Raw genomic sequence first — 23,709 nt, forward strand, 5'->3', positions numbered from 1 at the left:
GTGTGTGTGTGTTTACATTTTGACATTGTGCAGTAAAGACAAAACGAATTAGCACGGGTGGTTCATGAGAATTGCTTCTTCAGGAATTTCACAGGTAGCTTAAAGATGGATTGAACATATCTACACTTTCTTTGCAGGTATAGAAGTATAGGCATACGCTGAGACACTGGCTTAGAACAATATCCCTAACCATACATGGATGAAATCATGGTTAACTGAATTTTCCCAGAAGTATGTAAATAACCATTACCTAGAATAGAGATGAATTTAAATGGGAACAGCCTCCAAATCCAAACGCAGACACCTAGTTGTATACTGTAGGAGTCTATAGCTCATTATATTTCATGGAGACAGAGAATTCAGTTCAGTTACCTACATCCAGCAGCGTTTGGGATGCAAGGGGACCCATCCTGGCCACCTGCTGACTCTCCAAAAGGCCTCAATCTCCCAGAGATCCTGTGCTATAGCTGTCAGCCATAGCAGTAAACCTCAGCTCCTCCAGGGCATCTCATGCGGCACTGGGCTTGTATGTTTTTGAGAATTGACTCAAGGTCCCAGTTGGTACAGGCAGTGAAGTCTAGAAAGTTATTCAGACAACCAATGTATATCCCTGCTTAAGGATGAGTCACACAGCTCTCTCGGTTCAGCTGACTGTGTCACCCAGAGCTCCACAATGGGAACTGAGACACCTTGCTCACATGCAGACACCTACATTGCAGGGATGTGGCTGGATTTCTGAATTTGACCCTGAATTCACCTCTGTTTATATGCTAGTTTTTGACCATAACCTAGTGTGAAATAAGAAGCCAAAAATCATAACTTCTTTAATATTATTGAGTAAATCAAAGTAAAAGCTCCAGCAGAGAAACTATTCTAGGAAGCCTTCCATTAATGCTATTCTCCATCCAGTCTTAAGGTACTGGGGCAGAGGTGGTCTCCTGGGTAGAGAGCAGAGGAACTCAAGCTTCTTTTTCCAAATATAAAGTCGTCTCTTTTCATGTTCAAAGCAGAAAGGACATAAGGAAGTGAATCACATCTGTATAATCAAATTTTTCAACTAAGAACTGAAAACGTATGGCTGCTTTCCACATTTTCCTTTAGGGTACTAATACAAATTGTTTCTACACAGCAGGCTGAACCTTCTGTTTCCTCTCAATGGCTTGTACATTGCTGCTTTTTCAGCGCAATAATCATAGTCTGATCTGGGCAGCCAATAGTGTTGTAATAACATAATGATAATTATCTGGATTTTACTATGAATAATAGTATTCATAAGCAGCGTGGGCGATATAGGACTTAGCACTTCGTTAATTCCACAGTCCTTACACAACCTAACATGCCACAAATAGTATGGAACTGCAGTTACACAATAGCTTCCATTAAATAAAAAATTACTTGGTTTTTAACTTAAAATGTGTGAATTATTAGTCTGATTTTTAAGACATCTAAGATAGGATTGACTGCAAATTCCAAGTAATGTTTCCTGTTACAGTTAGAGTAGAATTTCACTAAATGTGCTAAAAATATTTTAAGCACAATAATAAATAGAATACAATGGGAAGTCTTTTAAATTTTTAAAGAAGCATAGAATTTGTGTGTATTTTCCTGTGTTTTATTACAGCACTATCAATCACTGTAGTTATTTTGGAATACTGTACATATGAATTAAATTAAGGAAACAGAGCTATTAGGAGAAAATATGCAACTAAAAGCACTCCTTGTTTTTTCTTAATCCTAAATCTGACCTTGTTAACAAGCAGGTGCAAGACTTCACACTACAACCAAGAACAATAAAGAAGCATGCTATCCTTATTTTTTCTCCAATTGTTCTTTCCTCCAAATTGTATTAGCTCCCGTTTGTTTTCTGTGATATTCACCATTATTCCCTTTTATTCTTTTCAAGTTTATTGCAGCCATGGAAACAAAAGTACAATCCTTTGATCTCCCACATCACACAAAAGTAATCTATAAGAATATAGCATATGCTATGATATGAGAAATGTATCCCAGTCGAATTCCTCAGTCAAAAGGATTACGTACCTATGGCATCCTCTGTGAAAGTTCTCTGCAGTGAATTATTCCTACTGTTGTTACTGAGTCCAGCAATGAAAAGCCACAGCCAAAAAGCCACATGTGTATACCTTAGGTAGGTAACGTCCTTATTAACTCTTTCACTATTCTTTACCAGGGTAAAGGATGCCTGAAAGCAATCTATAATTATATAAACAGGTAAAGAATCCAGAATCCAATTAAATGTTCTTTATGGTATTTATCTTCCAGTTACCCTCCTGTTATCAAAGAGTGTAAAAAAACATGTAATGGACAACAGAATGCAGTGCTGCCAAAACATATGTCGTGGTCACTGCATCTAAAAGTGGATCAATTTACCTCTTCTTTACACATTCTAAAATGATACAAAGGAATAATAATGAAAAGCCAAATGAAAATCTACTTTCAAATTTTAACAGGAGAGCAGACAGATTTTCTACTGAAAATTTTAACCAGAGAGCAGACAGATACATTGAAAGATGACATCTAATGGTCATTTTTTTAGATCTGTCATTTTAAAGATGCAGGAATTTCACAGAATTAGTGAAAGTAATGAAGGCCAACATTTATTCTTGGCTCAGCCAGTGATTTGCTGTGTGGTCTCTATAGTGTTTTGAAAATACACAACACAACACCATTACATCAGATAATGGCTACTTTATGGATATTTTTGTTAGACTTCCTTTTATTAAATTGCAGATTTACAAGCAATTGTAGGTAAAGTGGAAATTATGAAACTGTGTAGCCCTCGGCTCCCCACATAAAAAACCCACCCTTTTTAGTAATAAGCTTTGTACTACCTTAAAAACATTGTTGGAAACCTTCGGAATAAGTGGTTTAAGCATCCAGGGAATTTTTTCCTGCAATAAAATGCTTCCTCAGTCTCTATCCCCTGCTTGACTTACACCACCAACCTAAGCTTAACTTTACTAAGTTTGTAGACAGATGTGCAAAGGTCAAATTAAATCACCAGTAGGTTTTATAATCCTATTCCTTCTATTGAAGAGATCATCAGGCATATGTGCAAGGTATGAATTAAATCACTAAGAGATTATATAATCTCCTAGCCAATAAATCTTTTCCAATATACTATAATATTATTATATCATCATATATGCTCCTCTAAATCACATTAGTCTCTACAAAGTTTGAATGTAGCTGAAAGTACAGTCAGACAAGGATTATGATTTACAACATTGATAGCCCAAACTACCTCTTAGGAAGCATGGTATCAAAAAGGAAGTTTGTGTCTTGTTAATTAGTTATAGAAAATGAGACCAAACAAAATCTTTTGTTTAATAAAGAGCAGAACAGCTGCTCATCTGGAAATATTGCTTATAGGAACCCTCACACTCTCATGCTATGACACGTACACCACTATTTTCTCACAAAACAACCTTTTGTATTAGAAGGGAAATCATCGTTTTCTGATAATTGTAATGAATTATAATTATTTCAAAAGATATTTTCTCAGCTTAAAGAGAGATTCATTAGTGCTAATAAAATACGCATCAAGATATAACCAGCTCCCTGTGATGCTGGTTATGAGTTTAACAGGTTAAAATTTCACAAAATGTTGATAAAAATATTAAAACCTGCTGCTTCTCTTTAAAGCGTATAACCAATTTGCCATTCTACTAACATAAAACATGTTAAAATGACAGGCCATATAAAAGGGAAGAAAAACAAGAAGCCTTCAGGCTTCTTAAATAGGAGTCCTTTGTGTTAAAAAATCTTCAGCTATACATACATAAAATTTGCATTATAACATATGTATTATTTATAAAATAACATAAGGTGGAACTATCTCAAATTACAGAAGCCTTCTTTGTGAAACAGTGTTGCCTTAAGGAAAGGGCTGAATACTCTGCAGAATGTATCTTTGTGACATTTCTAATTTTTATGAAGGAATCCAAGACATTTTCAAGCTTTTAAGAAAAACAGAAATATTAGCTCCATAAAAAAAAAAAAAAAACCACGAAGGAAATAAAAAACAAAATAAAATGCTCACAGAGTAGACAGCAACAGAACTGATTTTTCAGTCCTTTCTAATTTTCCTCCCGAGCTCATGGAAAAAACATTGTGTATCTTGATCTGAACTTCACAGTTTCGGTCCCACTAGAAAGTAATATTCATCAATATTTCTTTTATTATGTGCTAGTGTTGGTAATATGGGATCTGGCCCAAATTGGCCAATATTAGACACTTTCATTAGTCTCGGGAGGCCCAATCCTGCAAACATAAATGCACATGTGTAACTTTACTCAGGCTAGTAGCCTGATTGACTTAATTATGAGTTAACATGTAAATATATTCAGCCACATGTCTAAGCATTTGCAGGATCTGTCCCAGGTTTCCCAACAGCAATCTTCCCAGGGACCTCGGTGGCCCCAGACGCTGGATCCTGAAGCCTGAGAGACGTCTCTCCTGCTATAGAGTGTCTAGATCTGAAAACCCATTCATGCACACAAGTTCAGTTTCTTTTTTTTCCAGCAGCACCACCAGCTGGAGCAGCTAAAGAGATTAGGACCAAACTCTGAAAGTAATTATCCTGAAGAGAATAACTCACAACTAACATTGCTAAAATACCTCAATTGTTGCTTGCCCTTACAGTATTTCACAGGAGCCTTTCTGTTTTTGGAGAGTACGTTACAAGTTACCCTCAAGATATCAGGCTGGCTGTAAGGAGTCGCTTCTGTAGGGTGTCAGGTCTGCAAACACACCATAGGGGTTTCCTCACTTATTCCCACTTCAAAGAAGCATTAAGAACAATTTCTCTTTATTACAGATTTTAACTAGATTTCTTTCCCCTGTGATGATTAATTAGGCGTTTGTTACAATTTGCCTTCTTTCCACCTCTAAGAATAAATGTCCCTTTCTGCTAATCAGACACAAACAAAATGTTTTGAAAAGTAATCACTTGCTAAAAAAAAAATGGAAATTGGGCTTCTGTGTTGTGAGGAATGTACACACATAGCACAGTGAAATTTAACACGGGTAAATGATCTGACTACCTCAAAGTGAAGTTTTTGCCTTCCTACAGTGGCCTTTCACCCTGCCCTTTCCTCCAATCTGAGGAGAGCTGATGTTGATGGAACATATAATGGCTCCTTTCCTGTGTAGTAAAGTCAGCAATAAAGCTCAGTAATTAAGGTGACCGGGGAGGCCCAGCCCAGCAGGCTAGTGGTGTGGCGAACACTTTCAGAACTTCAAACAATATCAAAGTCACTGAAAAACGGGCCTAGTTCAGGACTGGTTTGAATTAAGCCTCACTTCCACACGCACTTTTCAAATCCAAGCTCAAACAAGAAAGCCAAGGCCTTCTGGATTTCATTAGAGCCAATTATCTTATCTGTTTCATCTCAGGCCTGACCCTAAGGCTGGCAAACAGCTATTCAGTGCGTTTGTGTGGTTGTTTGAGAAAGCCTCCAGCCAGCCAATGGCCTGAGGAACTGCTAATTAAAACACAGTTGCCCCCTGCCTCTAGTGATTAAATATTTTCAAGCTTTTGTAAATAATTTTTCCATTCTTTGCCCCAAGCCTCAGAGGTCCAATCCATGCAGTAATTTATTTAGTTTGTCAAAGAATACTGCTGGAAATAAAACTATAATAGAAACTTAGGAAACTCTTACATCTTGCTTAACTTCTGCAAGTGACATTCTACAAGCTTGCAAAACATGTATACTGTTTCTTATGTAATTAAGCCTTAATAATCTTATTGTGTTTGAAGTGATACAGTGTACAACAGGCCCTACATTTTGTTGATAATCATCATGTTTCCTCAGATGTCAACAAGATACGTATGCTCATGGGCTTAATGAGATCATAGGCACTGCGGAAGTGATACTGAGTGATATCTGTGCTCCTGAGATGGGTGGACAGAGGGTGAATCACACTTCCAAAGCCTGTTTGGGGAAGGAGTCAATCCCACCAGTAGCACACCCATATGTCTCAGTTGACTAAGAACAGTTCCAGAATACAGGTCTGTGTCACCATGTCCCACATAAATTCTGGTCATTCAAATTTGCATCAAAGACAAAGAACTCCACGTCTTTCATCTAGGCTAGAGGACTCAGTCCCTCCATTTCCCTCCTTCAAGCCCTGGGAAGACACCCCCTTTTGCATCAGATCAGAGGACCTGATTCTAGCCTGGTTCTAGCCTTGGTCCCAGCCAGTGCACCAGCTCATGTGACCCCATGTCTCACATGCAGCCACTGTCACCAGTATCGGGGGTGTGTACCTCTCGTGCAACATGATGGGGAGAGGAACAACTTACAACATCTCCCAAATTAACCTTTTAACTCCTTACATCTTACTATTATCCTTAATAATAACAAACAAATTTATATTAGTACAATGCATTGGAGGTACTGTTGTGAACCGAAACCCCATTGCATAAGACACTGCAAAGAAGGAATAAAAAGATGGCTCCTGTCTATATACTCTATAGGGACTTGGGGAACCACAGGCAGAAGCTGTACAAGCTAGGAAATTAGAAGCAATCTTAGCAGTATAGGAATTTAACTACTGTCCAGTTTTGTGGGAGGCAATATAGCAAAACAGAAATATAATAAAAGATTTCAAGGAGGCTAATGAAGTAGTTTTGTAACTGTTTATGAGAATACCCTAAAAGTATGAACATTATGACCAGAAAAAGCAGTAAACCTATACCTGGCATCATGATCTGGAAAACGAAATTCACAGGAGCGTTCCGAGAATGACGTTGCAATAATAAACAAAACGGCAGAAGCTTAGAAATCACTTTAGCTGGTTGGAATGGTAGTATATTCTGTATTTCACAGACATGCTACAGAAAGAATTTGCAAAATTTAGACATTGCTGTGTTGTGACTTCCAACAGAGAAGGTCAAAGGTAACATAAGAGCTTGTCTGAGTGACAGACAGAAAGACAGTTTTGCCTATAATGGCTTGGGGGTAAAATTTTGGTAAGGTTGAGCTTGAACTAAAGGCAGATTTCCTCAATTAGAGTATCATAAAGTTACTATAAATTTTCATGATGCACAGAGGAGACATACTTAGAACAGAGAAGTAATTGGCTAATAAACAATAATTGAATTTGCATTGTGGATGAACTGTCCTCTAGACACAAAGAAGTAGGAGAAGGGACCAAGACCAAAAGCAGAATGCCACGGAATCACTGAAGAAAGCTCAAGGAGGAAAATGTTGATTCTTCCAAAAGACAAGTTAAAGGAGCTACTTGAAATGCTGGGTGGAGAGCGGGGACTACCAAGCATGGAAGCCAGGGAAGGATGAATTTTCAAGGCAAAGATTATCAGGGTCAATAAAAGTGGGTGACACACAGGCTAAGGAAAATGAGGGTGAAATACAGCTTCTGAGCTTTGGGCTAGGAGGGGTTTATGCTAAGAATGGTTTCAGAGGAAAGGAAGGCTGAGATGCTATTTTGGAGAAGGTCTAGAACTGAACCAGAGGAGACAGCAATCTTTACACTCAATGGTCTTGGGGACAGAGAAGGAGAAAGGGGAGAGGATGACAGAGAGAGAGCTTAATAGCACTTTTTCTTTTCAATGAAACATGATTGTATCACAAGGGACAAGAGCCTCTTGTGAGAGGAATGAGAGATTAAATAGATGAATAAGGGAAGAGAAAAACTTGTGTCCCAGGTAGATCAGAAGATGAAAAAGAATGGCTGTGGTGCCAAGCAAAAGGTGCTCCTCATCTGAAGGAGCAACTTTGTGATCAGAGGCATAGGACAGAGCTGTGGAAGGAAAAGGGGAGTTAGGGCTGCTGTGAAGAGTTTGGTGAGTGGTCAAATTATGACTCCAAGAGAGAAATGTGAATGGAAAGGGGGGGGGGGGGGGAAGTATTTTCAATATTGGAAAATTATTTTTATTGTTTGGTACTATTGGAAAAGTATTTCCAATACTTTGAAGTTCTTAAATTTGCTTTGCAAGACCACAAAAGACAACATAAAAATTTCTGAGTGATTTTTTACATAGGGGCCCATGAGTGAACTTGACACAGAGCAAGTCAAAATTAACTCAAGAACACTCATCCACTGCATGTTTTCACTTTCAGGGGCAGCTAACACTTCTTAGCAGTGGCCCATCTGATGGTACAGAGTGAGAATGAAATCACTGCCTTCTTGATCAGTTGGAAATCACAGGGTCTTTAAGCTGTTACACACTCTGCATTTCTTTTGCTGGCTTTGCTTGCAGTTTCTAACGAATTATATTGAGAAAGATAGGCAACCTTTTGAAATACTTTTTCTTTGTAGAACAAAATGAGGTAAATAAGCAGGTAATAAATTGCCATTTTCAGATCCAAGGGGAATCAGTTTCCATAGAGAGTTCATCACATAGGCAGAGAAGCAGATATTAATAAAGCATCAGGAATGAGAAGTCCTTGTGACACAGGAATTGAAGCACTTGCAGAGGTTTAACAGTACTTTCTTAATCTCTAAACATCTTTATTGGAGAGGTAGGAGAGTTGGATTGGATAGGGAGGTAATTAGCCCCTACTCTCCCATCAGCCTAATAATGCAGGATTAGAACTGTTGCTTTTTTGAGAAATGTACTCTTTTACCAAAACATAATCTTTTTGTAGCTATTTTTCAGAGGGAGAATTCTTTTAAGAGGGGGGGGGGGAGGGGAGGGGAAAGCATTCCAAATAGTCTGAAAGCAAAGGCATTAACTTCAGATGTGATGAGGTCAGGTTCAAGTCCCTGATTTGTAAGAATGGGGGACAAGAAATTGTTTTCGATCATTCAGGGATGGGATTTTTCACTTAAGGTTTTTTTGCTTCCTAGAGAGATGTCCTCACCATAAGGCTAGAAATGAACATTGTCACGAAAGGGTTTGAAACACACACTTAGTTGTTTTCTTGGAAACTTTCAAATAGTTTTGGTTTTGTTCCAGTGTAGAAGAAAATCACATGTCAAAACCACGGACAGTTGCTACTTACTGGAACTGCTGTCTTTAGTCATCTCTATTTAGTAATGCACACCCTGCACAGGAGGGAGAGACCTCAATTTACTGACAGGGAGAAAAAAACCAAATAAGCTGCATCTTCCCTTCAGCCCTCCACCTTATATCATCTGATATGCATGTACACTCCTATGCATGATATAGAAGAAATGCATCCCAGACATAGGTATTTTCAACCTGGTTTATACTGTGCTGTAATTTGTTTGGTTTAATTTTTAATGAATTTTTTATAAATTAATAATTTTTGTAACTTTATTTTAACACCTGATATAAATATGACTAGAACACTTATGGTAGGTAAACATATGAATCAGCTAATTAAATACTTCAAAAGCTTATTTTGATTCAAAACATAACAACTCCTGAAAGTGCTTGTATATAATCTTAAAGGATTGCTTAATTAGGTTAAATGTAGTCACAGCATCTAAGAGCAGATTTACTTGGTGAAGAGCCTCTGCTTTCACAAACTGTTTTAACAATGACTTTTGCAAGTAGCTATTATTTCGTATAAGTAACAAAAGTACATCTTAGCCACGAATTATGCTGGTGTGCAAAACTGAGACCTGCAGTAGCCAATGACACAAGTGATCGATTTACTTCTAAATCCTGACCCTAGTATATGTGATCACAGGACAAAGACCCCACTTCACATGAAAAAATATACAAATATGCCAAACATGGTAAGTCACTCTACGACTGAGCATTTTTCTTATAATGCCTGTAAGAAACAATTAATGTCTAAGAGTTTGAAGTTTGATGGATTCCCTCACACTGGGTAGCAACTTATTCTTCAAGAAGCTGCATTGATTTAATGGGATTACTGGTGGCCCAAGCAGTACTGCTAATACCACATAACCATGAGTCATAGACCTCCCTGAACTTTTTCATTAGATATCTATTTTTGAGACATTTATGTTTTCATAGTTTCAAACATCTCTCCACAAGACTAAAAGCTGATTTTAAAAAGTAATAAAATACTCAGAGCTGGGACTCCAACAACATCCAGTAACAAGAAACCTCATAAGATCTTGCAGCGCTGAGCAGAGTGCTATTCAGCATAATTCAGGATTTCAAAATCTGACTCTTGCCAGATTTTTCTATTTTTCTTCAGAATTACTGGAGATTTATTTGCTAGAATATATTTTCCATGAAAAAGACTCGTTCCTTTCATTCAATTACTTTTATGGGCAAAGTGTAGCACAGGTACACAAAATCATTAGGATTAAAAAATATCTCCAAGGAGTTACTGGTGCAAAAGCATGAGAACATCTAGGTATGCCCTGGAGGTACCCACACAAACTAACACTGAGACACAGGTGCGTGAGCACACACAGAACCTCACAATACTTCTTTGCAATCCTGCTTATGTTTGAAAGGAGCAAAATAAAAACTCCCAATTTTGTTTCTTCTTTAAGTATTAAAAGAAGAATAGTGGAGGTCTCATTAGCTAAGCTGACTAAAGGAAGCATGAATAAGAACTGTGTAGCTGAAAGGCCTCTGTTTCTGCTGTTCTTGAAACAACACTTCTGTCTGATTCTGGATAATGGGCTTTTAATAAAAATATCCACCAAAGGAAAACAATTAAACAATACATAAAGCACCAGGGTGCAATCTAGTGGTTCTGTTACAGTCTGGAGCTGTTCCAGCAGAGAACATGTGGATATTTTTTACAGGCTACAGTGTAGTTCTCAAAAGTTATTATAAAGCAACAAAATTTAAATTGGGGCTGGACATCTACACAATCGCTTAGTGTTGCTGTAGGACTTTTAATTCAGGACCTGAAATTTATCTCCATCTAAATGTTACAGATATTTTGACCTTTATGATAAAAATATCTTCTGTACTCTTGCTGCTGTTTAATTTCTTCCAGGATGTTTCTGGTGATATTTCTCACCTTTCCATCAAAGTATTTGACAATATGGCAATTCTTTATCCATACACCTCTATTCTTTCATCTTTCTGGCTTGACAAAAATTGGGAAACGGTTATATTGGAAAATAGCTCAGGTACTTTTCAGTACTTTGAAACTACAGACCATGTATGGCTTGGGGTTTTAATCAAATAGTTTTTAACCTGAACCACATAAACCTGACACATGCCATATTTTATTATCCTTTCTCCTCCACCCCCTACTCTGCCATGTCAATAAAAGAAACTCTGCATCTGTAGAAAAGTAAGCCGACACTAATTAATTTCTGTAATGAAAGGTTTCATTTCTGTAGTTCCAGTGAATGAAAGGAGCGTCATATACAGTTTTAAAAATCCTGGTACAGTAAAGGTGAAAATTAAGGGTAGTTTGGTGAGAAGAAGTTAGATTTCCCAAATAAAAATAAACAAGTAGGAAGAACAAGAGGTCGCAGGTTATAAACAGTGTTGCCAGTTTTAGTTTTATGGTGAACTTTGAAGTATAACAAAATGTTGAAAAGCTGCTTATACCAGTGCTTTGAATGCCTTTAACTCTGCTTCTCCATTCCCTAAGGACTCTATCCTTATCCCCATGATACTAATCATCTGAATGCTCAAAACATTTGTCAAGAAAACAAGAAAAAAAGCACGAAAATGTACCATTATTACAAAAAAGATCCCACCACACTCAAAGAAAAATAAAAATTCAAAAGTCACAAATCCTCAGGACTATTGAATATTTACATCTAAAACTTATACTCTAAGCAGATTTAAAAAATATTATTCCAAGCAAAATTCTATCTTCTTCAAACTTCTTCAACAGGAACTGCTCAGGCATTCTTAAGTCATCTTTTTATACCTATTTGGTGTACCTTTCTTTGAAGTCTCCTAAGCCATTTTCTATGGCAGAAGAGAAAAGACAGACATCTCTGGTTGAAATGCTCATCTTTTAAAGACACTTGGAAGACGTGGACAAAATTAGAAATGAAAAACTGATTGAAACTGTAACTTATGACTCCACAGAATGCCTGTGGGAGACTGAAAGCAAACTGTGTACATCCATACAGAAACCATCGTATAGATTTCTTAGAACTTCCATGTCTGTGTTCTGTTCAGATATATTTTTATTCATAAAAGCAGTACTGTGCCCATGACAATGCAGAAGGATTGTGGATAATTAGCACTCTCAATAATGTCCATCTACATTTGGGTAAATCATTATCTGCCTCTCATACATATGACTAAGAGATTCTGCCTTCCTCTTTACGCAGTGAAATGCTGAACACATTGCTGTCAGCAAATAGACAAGAGAGATAACAATAGCTGGCATAATCTTTACCAGTTATTGTAAAGCAAAATATTGAGAAATAAATAATTTATTTCTGTTAGTAAAGATAAACATGGCATTTTGCTAGTCTGAGGCTATTGCCAATGGAGTTCACGGATAACACAATAGATTAAAGTTCTGAAGATGTTAGTTCTGTCTACTTCTAGTTCTTTTATTGACTCATGACGCTAAGCAGCTAACTTGTCTTTTTTGTTTCCTCTCCCACACTTTTGTCTTTTTATCTCTTCACATTTGAATCAGAAACCAAGTCTTACCATATTTTTTAGACCCAGTCTAGCATAATATAGCCTGAGCAGCAGTCTCTGGACATTACAGCTATAAAAAATAATAGCATTAAGTTATGGGTATTTAGAATTATTGTTTAAAAGAACTTTTTTCTCAAAAGCTATTCTTGGTGGAATTCATTAAACATTATCACAATATACCATTGTTCTATGACTCGCTGTATATAGTTAGGTACAGCTAGGAAAAACATTGATTTTTGTCTCCTACATTCTTTTGCTAGGTTTGTCAGAAACCAAGGTTTCTACTCAGAGTTATACAATATTGCAAAAAAGTGATGTCAAAGAAAGCCATAATAATATTCAAAATAATATAAATCGATGGTTCGCCCTCATGTGGTGTATTTAGCTCATTTCTAGAAAATAGCAGAGCTTCAGAGATGAGCAGTTAAAATGATTTGGCAACTGGATAAATTTCTAAATTAAGAGAGATTGAAAAGACCAGAAATATTGTATTTTGAGACAAGAAAAATAAGAAAGTACATGACACAGATAATGCAAATGTATTTAAAATAATAAATATGGATAGGCAAGAATGTGCACTTCATCTACACATGTAGTACATGGACAAATGGACGTTTAATGAAAGTGGAAGACTAGTGATTTGAGCTAAAACAAAAACTTTTGTTTTTCAGACACACTTACCATAAAACTCAATACCAACAGGATACACAAAACTTATTAAAGTTGTTATCTCCAATTCCTTAGTGAACAAAAAGTTATAAAAGTAAAATTCACAGGAAAATTAAATTAATATATACAAATATATACTATCTATGTATATTTATATGAAAAAGCATGAGGAAAACATAGCAATATTTTCTCTGAGTGTTCTTTTCAGGGTTTATGTATGAAATTGTAACTTAAAAAGTAAAAAAAAAAAATCATATTCAGTACCTATGCTGAAACAGAGTTAATGAAGAGAACATACTTGAAAAACAACAAAAATACATTTACAAAGTTTTTCAGTTAAAATGTCAAAATTAAATGTCATCAGATCAGGAAATACAAAAATAAGACAAAAAAAGAGGGTTGGTATACATCAATGCAATCTCTCAAGTAACCTTAACTATGCCCTGTAAGGCCACAAGACTACAATGAATATTTCTTAATATTTTTGATCAGAGATTAGAATACAGAGAGTTTTAAACATATTTATTTTCTCCCAAAACAAGCACTGGAAACTGTAAGACAGAGTGAAGATTTTCTGCACACCTTCATTTTCTTTCATTTTTACACTTTAACATACGTGGTTTCAAGTATGATTTTAATTTTGAATTCTCTTTGTTTAAAATTATTATTTTGGAGTAATTATAAATTTTATAAATTAAATCATGGATTTAATTAACTCTGCCTTAATGTCACCTATACCTTTGGAATTTGCTCATCTTCTTAAATTAAAATTATACATGTGACTGCTAAAAATTGAACTAAAAGATAATACTATAATGAGCTATTTCTAATCATTCCAAGAAACACACACACACACGTTTCATTTTATGTAAGATTTTATGGCTAGGTTCATTGATATGGTGTGGCTGTTTTATGCTACTCTGGAGTAGAGCAAAGCAGCCAGAGCGTACTAGCTGGTTAAGCTAAATTTACAGCTCCTTTGTTGAATAAAAGCAGTGCAAAGCTGTTGGAAGGCACACCCCAGTTTCCTTCTGTCTCTTGCTTCTCCCTCACTCTTCTGAACACTCACATTTGTTTCCACAGCCTCCTGTGTCTTCTATATTCTGCTTTATGGAAACACATCTCTCCTGTCCTCTATAATCTCCAAGTACATACATGTACATGTGTGCATGCACAACACAGACCTGAGCCTCTGTCTGCTGCCTCCTTTACTGAGCACATCTTGTATAATGTGGAGCTTATGAAAATAATTATTTGAATATTAGTAGTTGACCATTGCTCTTATTTTTATTATAACTGTTGGCAGAAGAGAGTGGATTACATCCTTGTAAACCTGAGTGTAGAATTATCCTCTTAGAAAATACCCACCATCTTCTATTCCTTTCAAAGAGATTAAAGCAAATTTAACCTGAATAGGTGGAAGTAAATGATGAAACAAAACTCTCTAGAGGCAAAGATAGATACATCAGGCCTTGAAAATAATGGAAGAGAGCTGTGCTTTTTTGTTCTTGTAGGGGAAAAGAAGAGATGCCTGCCCTTTAGAAAAAGGACATTTTTTCAAGGATTTTTGTAGCTAGAAACAATTGCTTAACTATGACAAACATCCATCAAACAAAACTTTTCTGGCAAAATTAAAAGATGATTTAGTGATTTGATTACTGCAATTCTTTTTCATTTTACAGAAACTTCTCTCTCATACATTTTCTACTACCTCCTTGCAGTTAACATGAGGAAACGTATTTTCTTAGTAGAAATGGAAAAGAAATGGAAAAGAAATGGAAGGGAAAACATATTCTTTTATACATGAAAGAGCAGTCTTCATCTTCAAACCGGCTACGGCCATTTAAATTGGATTTTGCACTAGAAAGAGTTAGTTTAAAAATACAATAAAGACTCTTCATATAGCACTGAAATCAAAATGGCAGACACAAACCAGCACCATAATTTTTCCTGTTTCCCACAGAGTCCCACTGGAGCACGGACTCAGCACGCCTTTGAAGTGATTATTCTGTGTTATGCCTCTAACTCATCTTCAACTTTCCTGCATTTTTACACATGAAAGTTGCTTTTTCCTGAAGAAATAAAAATATTTTCTCAGACAGTTTGGAGGAAGAGTGAGGTGGAATCTCATTCAGTCCCAACTAGATTTACTTAAAATAGATTTATCTAATTATTTATGCAGTGGAAAATAGCTAATATTCAGCTACCTGCATGTGTATATATGTGTGTGTGTAAATGCTTGTATTGTTCTACAAAAAGATTCTGGCCTAGGAACGATATACCTGATATCAAATACATCATCATATATAATACCTGATTGTGGGCAAAAGTTTAGAGATAGAAAAAAGCCTTGGTCTCTATTTCTGTGGGCATTATCATTCAGAAGGATCTCAGCTGTGAAATTTGACAGTCAATCAAGCGGTAACGACCTACCTAGTGTCATGGTTGCTGACATTTCAAATATGTGCTTGGTACAATTCTAGGAAGAAACTAGGGCTCTGCTGGTGAGAAAGTGAAGGTTATGTGTACCCCCTAGGGACATTTACGTTATTTTAATGCAAATTTCTCAGTTCCTAAGAACTGAAAAGATTAGGCTCTCAAGGCAGCCAGAAAGCAGGAAGCCTTGGCTTCTCTCCAAACAGGCTCCACCCGTCTGCAAACTTATTCACACCTTGGTTATTTTGGAGAGGACCTTCACCAACACCCTCTCCTGCCTTTGCTAGAGATTGATAACTGCATAACCTCTGTCTACCAATGAGTTGGTATAAAGAGAAAATCCCTCTATTTTGTCCCCTATTTTTCTCTTAAAATTGAGGATGTCCAACATTTTCCCTATCCCTTAGTTAGGATGTTTTCTCTAACTCTGTCTCTAAAATCAATCTATCTGAAAAAAATATCAAGCCCATTTTCCTATCTAAAAAACTCACTGTTTATTTTCTTAAAACCTGGCCTGTTGCAGGTCAAAACTCCAGAACAACAGCTGACTTGCTGGGTTTTTTTAGCAACTTTACTGTTGATTTTCTCCAAGACTGTACCTTCCTTTCTGTCTATGGCTAAAGGTCTGAACTGTGGATTTCTCTTTCCCAACTACTGTTTCACAATTCTGTCCTGGCCAAACTGAGAAAGCAGGCTACATCTTGTGTGATATTTTGGATAATAACAGGGATAGATTCTGATCCACAGATTGTCTGTAAATTTACCTACCATTCAGACCAGATCCATATAAAATAGCTACCTGGACTATCCTATGTAATTTACAGATTTTTGTATTCGGCCCTTGAAGTTCCATGCAGTTTGCTTCATTGATCCCCACTCAGAACTGTCATGCCAATCATGCCAAATCCATATCAATAAGCACTACAGAGGGCACAAAGGCTGTGCCCAGGCAAAAAGGGGCTTAGAGTGTAGGAAAACATTTCCTGTCATTCCTACTCTTTTGGAGAAAAGAAGAACAGCAGTATCTATTGTAAGCAGTCAACAGCATTATAGTTCTAAAAAAAAAAAAAAGCAATTAACTATTTAACACAATGTATAACCTTCACATTAATTACAACATTAATTGCAAGGTTAAATGGATGCATTTAAAATAACAGCATTAAATTTTGCACCATCAGCAATTTTTCAAAGGGAGATCCTAAACTTAACTTTGAATTTATCTGAACTAAAAAAATAGATAATTAAGCACTTATTTTAGTGGTATGTCTGTAAATGATTAGTCAGTGTGTAGTAGCTTACATGAATTTTATTTTCCTGAATAGTGCTGCTTTGTTCAGGCACAGAGATTGACATTCCCTCTGACTCTGAAGCAGAGCAATAGGTACAGCAGCAATATTAGCTGCTCCAAACTATTTACTAGTGTGCCTTAAACTAGAACTGCAAAGTACATATTTGAAAAGGTATTATTAAGCCCAGGTATTTGTTGTCAGGATAGCAGGAGTACTAATTATGGTGACAGTCTCAGTTTTGTGAGTCTTCTGTTCAATAAGCTGGGACCACCATTCTCTGCAGCGTTAGATGGCCACATTACCTATATCATTATTGGAACAGGTTGGATCCAAACCAAGAATTTTGGGGTGATCATACCAGATATATTAATATCAGACACTAATACCAGTGATTTGAACCATCCAGTCCCCTAACTTCTGTAAAATCTCATCAGACAATAAGACAGATCTTGGAAAGAGCTTGAGGCAATACTGAGGTGTAGAAAATTTGGAGCTTGCCACTGACTATTCGTTTAGACTTTTTTTAAATACAGGCAAATATTGTAAATAAAATTAAAACCTTTTCCACAATAATAGTAATGTGATATTGTGAATGTGTAAGGCCATTTCTGTGTCTAGGGCTTAGACTCTGAATTCAAGTGTGTTATTTATCAGATCCTCTGCATATTATTTCATGGACTCCACAGGAGTGCTTCAGAAAAAAAACCCAAAAATTAGTTTTATACTTTTTGTGATGTATTTTCAAGAGAATAAAGTCAAAAGCTGTATAAGGTAAATGCACTACTTCAAACTAAAAGTCTTGAAAGTGATTGGAGATGCACATTAGTTGTCTCATTGCCTTTCTTGCATATCAGTTTTCACTAAATGAAACCTCTTTTCAAACACGTAGCATTTGCCCAATCTTGAGAGGTGAGTGCCCACTAAACCCTTCCACTGGACTGCTTTACAATGAAAGGAAATGGTGTATGTAAGACAGGACTACTGAAAATCTAGAAGAGTGTGTTTTAAACCAGTTTTATCTCCTCTGGTCCCATGAAAATAAAACTAAAGATTATGATGCATCACCTATGAAAGAATAAAATTTCATTTAGAATGAGCTATTAGAAAGCAAAGAGAAATACAGCATGCAACATTTCCTATCATTCTCATTGAGACATTTCACAGTTGTTTAGTTTTAAGTAAATAACACTTTACTGCAATTCATAGAAAAAGCCAATTGGTCAAATATGTGAGCATCGTGATGAGACTTTTAAGTGAATAAGGAACGCTGGATTCAGACCATACTTCATATTGCTTTCTATCTGCTCTACTTGCATGTAACTTGTACAGGAACAGTAATTTTCTTCTGCCTGGTATAAATACTTACATTTAAATTTTGTAGGTAGAGAAGTGAGCAAGCTCAAAGTCATTTTACTGGCATGATATAATAATGATAAAATGAGTGACCGATTAAATCATTAAATTTTTTTTGTCGATTCTGAGTGGATGATCATAACAATTAAATTATCCATTTTTATTATTTACTAAGGTTTCGTATACTGGGATACCAGGATTCAGTTGGTTTCACCATGGGTCATTCTCCTGTCTTTCAAGATTACATTAGCTCTTATTCATGTGCTTATGTTCCACAACCAGTTTTCATAACTTTAAAAGAAAAAGATACCAACCTGAATGCTGTGAGATACTCAACATCGCCCATAGGAGGATCCAAGCCACCTGTCCAGGCAATATTTATGTTATACCCTTCACCAGGGCCACTTCCAACCTGAAAAATAGGAATAAAATGCCAAAAGGAGTAAATAAGAGGAAAAGGGAGGAGAAAAGAGAGAGGGAAAGGAAAAAAAAAAGAAAAAATTCTCAAGTATGCTTTAGAAACAAACATCAAACAACATGTCAGATCAGCCCAGCCTTGTTTGACAAAGACTGCTCTGGGTTATGCACTTGTTCTCCACTGGTCCCCTGCTCCCAGTGGACAATTTGGTAATCTGGTGTAATTTAAACAACCAGAGAAGGACAAGAAAATTAGGGGTAATCATGCAACGCAATTACCTGAAAGATACAAATAAAAATGGGGCTCTAAAGAAATAAACCTAACCTCATTTGGGGCTCCACTGCCGGGGAAGAAGTTGCCTTCATCATAGCGATGGAGGGAAACATACAGGATGCTGGGGTCAGCATAAAAAGCCTGCTGTGTACCGTTGCCATGGTGAACATCCTAAAGGAGAAAGAAAACAGATGACAAATGTAATAATGTCCAACTCAGTGTAGAGAGCTCAGTTCTGCTTTCTTTACCCGCTCCCTCCCCCCCCCCCCCCCCGGTTTCTCTGTTTCTCTCCCTCTCCCTTGCCCTCCTTTTGTCTTTCCCTTTCCCCCTCCCTTCACCACCCCATACTTCCTGAACTTTCAGGCAAATTACTCTTTAATGCACTCATTTTTTAAACTGGCTTCTAAAAATCAGGAAACCATAGCGAGCGTGCCCTGGAGACTCCAGATGAGCAGTCATTGAGAAATCCCAGTCCTTTTGTACAATTAGATATTTATACACCGGCTCTTTGTACTCCTTGCCTCAGTGATGGAATCTAGCATCCTGTTTTATGGAGGAATTTTATGACTTATTAACTGCCAACAGTTCATAACCCCTCAGGCTTAATTAACTAGCCTCATTGGCCTCTGAAGAAAGACTAATGTTTAAACTACAAACTAGTATTTTGCAGAAGGATCTATGGTTTACAGAGCTTTTTCACAATTCTTGACAGAACACTAAACATAAGTGTATTCATTGATTTGCCAAGTTCCACTATTGAGGTCAAAGGCTCTGTGACCAGCTGAGTAAATTGGCTTTCTTGAAACATTCAGTTCAGTTAGCAGTCCCTCAGCAGTTAGATCCACATCAAAAGAGATGCCAGATGCAGAAAGGACTTCATACTTCATTTTTGCAAAATCATGACGGCAACAGTTGAAGACATAGGAATATGATCTCATTAGCTATTAAATCATCTGGCAGATAGGATGGTGCCTTCCACAATCAAGGAGTGACCTTGGCCAGTCTCCATATTTCAAACATTATATAACACCAGTGAAAAGAAATTCTGTCATTAAATGAAATACTGAAAAAGAAATGCTGTCAGTGTATCTATATAACAAAGGCTGATGATGTGGACTTTTCCTCTTTTTTTAGTTTTGTTTTCACAGTTCTACTATTGTACTATGTGGTTAGACACACATGAAATTTTACAAGTGAATATGGAAAATCCACTTGCCTTTCAGTAAAAGAAAACTGAGTCTTTTTTGTAAGTTTCTCCACTGGCATTTGTACGAAGCTGAAAAATTATAGATATTATTGATTCTCCTCCTTTAATCCATCCCTTTGAAATTTCTGATTTAAAGAGAGAATTCAGAAGGAGGACAGACAAAGTACTCTGAATGGCAACACTATCACCCAGACTGTATTTATTTTACAAACGCTATGAGGTTGGAACCAAATTTAGTGTGAAAGAAACAATGGTCACATTTTCCTCAGGATGCCTAGACTCCAGGAAGGTTCAAGTTAGGTGTACATTGCCAACGGCACAGCAAGTACTGCCCATTGCTTGTGTTCTTTGCTAGCTGATGTAGCCCATGACTTTCACCCACGACTTTCACCCACATTGTTCATGACTCTCTACATTGATTGAGTCTTACTTGTACTGCCCTGTGCTTGACTGGGACCTCCTCTGAGACCTCTGTGGGTAATATTATAATGGTTACTTTTCTTTTCTCAGTTGAAAGTACTTGAAAGAACATGAGGATGAAGTTACAGCCCAACTGTGACTTAATGCCAAGGTTAAATGTAACACATGTTGGAGGTGCAAGGGAGCACACACTGGTGTGAGGGTGTTGGAGATTTGAAGGCAGCCAGCATAGTGTTAGAGGGCTCTGACTGGCAAATGAAGTAAAATCTGGCATGCAGACTAACCCCAGAATCCCATCCAGTCTTCAACTGCAACAGAATTAATTGGTATACTCCAAAACAGACCCAGATCATGCTAACGTACATGCAAGTATGGATGATCTTGGAACAAGGATTACAGCAACAACCTGAGAAGCTATGTTGGCCATATAGATAGATCTGCAGAGACTATGACTAAAAACACAACAGGACTTCATCTTGTGATTTTAATTAGTCTTTCTTTTCCATGCATATTTGGGGGTTTAGATATATTATTGCTGTAACGGTTTACAAATGAGAAGAAAAAATATTAAATGGGCATACAGAACTCTTTTTTATTATTATTATTCAGATCTCAAAGCTAGCTTTCTTGTCTAAATTTCAATTCCACCAAGGGTTACTCTGTTTTGAAGAGCAGTGACTTCTCTGGTTAGACAAAGGAATGTGCTGTTTAAGACTGGGGATGCTACCATGTGGGAAATGTGCTCATATTCTGCCCTTAGTAGATCAAATGTATTCAGGGTACATAAGTCATTACAAAAATGGAGATTTATTCAAATGGTGGAATGAGGAAAGAAAAGATGACAGAAAGGTTTTTTATTTTAATATGTAGAAAAAAATGAAGGAAACATTAAATATTAAAAAGTTAAGAATTTTTATATGGACACATGTAACAGCTATGAAGACCACACTTAATTTGTAACTAGAGTACAGTTTAATGTGTGGGATTGAATATTACTTTTTAACATTTACATTGTAGTAACATGTATAGCTGCCAACCAGCATGGGGTCCTGCTGTGGTAGTCACTATCAAAATATAGCCTTAAAGGTTAATTTCAAGTCTAACATCTGTAATTCCATTCTTTCCTTCAGATGCCCAGAACTCTCTGTTGGTGGACATAAAGACATCGCTATGAACTTGTTCATTCATTCAGTTTGGATTGTGATTTATCCATAGTTTGCACACATTAGAAATTTTCCATATGAATTTTTGTACATTATTGCACTGACCATAGAGCAGGCTAGGACCTGGACTGCAACTGCTCCAGGAATGAAGTAATCTGTGTCAGCCATATATTTCTCCCTTTTCACCAGCTGAGTTATTCTGGCCAATGGGATAGAGTCAGAGAGAGGCTGAGCATTCCCTGTCTACTTCCCTGGGTAAGGATAGGCAGCTTCACGGGTAATCATTTGCACAGGTAATGATTTGCACATTTAACCTTGCCTTGCAAAATTGAAGCTGAATTCCTAAGTGCTTATTGGCTGAGTAGGTCAAATGGAAGTGATTTCTTTTCCCGACAAGGTGAATGTAACACTTACAGTCAAAAAGACTTAAAAACATTCATAAAATGCAAACTTTGAATAGGCTTTTCTTATAAAAAAAAAAAACAAGAATAAACATAGAGTTCACTTTTGGCCAGCATTTACAGCAGTGAAACTCAATGAACTGTAAGATTCAAGTCAGCAAACAGATACAACATACAGTGGAAGTGAATTTTTTAAAAATGCTGGTTTTCTGCAGTTTATAATTATGTTCCTAAGTGATAGTAGAACACTCTGAGAAATATTTGAAAAACATTCAAAGAATATCTAACCTACCCGTATACTTATTCTACCACTCATTTTTCACTTGCCATTCCTTCTCCCACACTCCCCCTTTCTCTGCTTCTCTTCAACAGCCAGTACGCATGTTTAACTGAACAAAAGTGCTAGATGGTAAGGCCATGACTTCACAATAAGATTTAATTATGAGTGCAGATATGAACAAGATTTAGACTATTAAGCCCTGCACTTCAAAAACCCTTTAACATATTTTGTCTTTAAATCTTTTATCACCTGCAAAAATTAATTAAGTGCAGATGTAACAGGTTAGGTTTTGATGCCAGGGTTCATTTCCTGTCTATGCTTTGTCAGACACCCTATTACACCTCCTCATGAACTGTAGGAAAACAAAAATGGTGCTCATAAATCAGCATTCAACTTTCCTTGGGCTGTGCATTGGGCTGATCCTTTAAGTGCAAGGCAGAGCTCCAATTCATTATTCATGAAAATAATATAGACAACATGCCAAATGTCATCTGCATTTAAATAATCCATTTGTTAAACATATTAAGTATTGTGTAAGAATGCCTTCTACTAAAATACAAGACTAATCCAATGAAGTGGATTTTTAATCACGTAGCTTTCCTTCAGGGAACCATCAAAAGCTGGCATACATGACTTGAAAACTTCTTAGAGGGAATGACCTGTTGATTTGTTTAATAATATCGAAGTTACACAACAAGTCAAATCATTGCTAGCTGGGGGAAGTGGCCAATTTGGTTACCAAAGCAACAACATTCTTTAAAGCACATCTGACTATTTAAAGTTTGTATTCTGTAGGGAAAAGTAAACTTGGGTTCTGTAGGGTTATTTTAACGGTGGAAGTATCAATTCATTTAAGGACCATAAAAGTTGCCCTGATCTGTGCCTTCTTCTCATTAAATTGCAGTTAACACCATTAAAGTGAAACATAGATGTTTATGGCTTCAGTACTGCCATCCTGGCTTTAATGAGTTCCCAAAATCAGAGGAAATGCACACCTTTATTACTTGTAGGTATTAAAAGCAGGGAAGTCTGACATATAAATACAAATTCATTATCTTTTATCTAGATGCACTGAAAGTACGGTGCTTGCCAAGAATACATACCAGATCTACAATCAATATCTTGCCTATATTTAGCTTGTCTCTCAAGTATTTGGCAGTAATTGCAATCGAATTAAAAAAGCAGAACCCCCTGTGGAATAGAGAAGAACAGAAATAAGAAAGCAAATCAGTCAGGAAAACAGCTATAAATAATGTTCAGAGCATTTTAAAAAATGCTATATGATCTCT

The 23,709-nt window shown here is 36.6% G+C and overlaps 1 protein-coding gene across 2 annotated transcripts in view; it reads right to left on the minus strand.

The window, feature by feature from the left end:
- The window catches only part of HDAC9 (histone deacetylase 9), a 283,155-nt gene that overhangs the window by 73,480 nt on the left and 185,966 nt on the right, over window positions 1–23,709 (minus strand). For both annotated transcript variants that reach the window (XM_075143616.1, XM_075143615.1), the window contains 3 exons: window positions 23,524–23,611; window positions 19,001–19,120; window positions 18,573–18,670 (listed from right to left, as the gene is read on the minus strand). In XM_075143616.1, the coding sequence (XP_074999717.1) occupies window positions 18,573–18,670; window positions 19,001–19,120; window positions 23,524–23,611 (306 nt within the window). The remainder of the gene's footprint in view (window positions 1–18,572; window positions 18,671–19,000; window positions 19,121–23,523; window positions 23,612–23,709) is intronic.

The sequence above is a fragment of the Calonectris borealis genome, chromosome 2, assembly GCF_964195595.1.
Source record: "Calonectris borealis chromosome 2, bCalBor7.hap1.2, whole genome shotgun sequence".
Taxonomy (NCBI): Eukaryota; Metazoa; Chordata; class Aves; order Procellariiformes; family Procellariidae; genus Calonectris; species Calonectris borealis.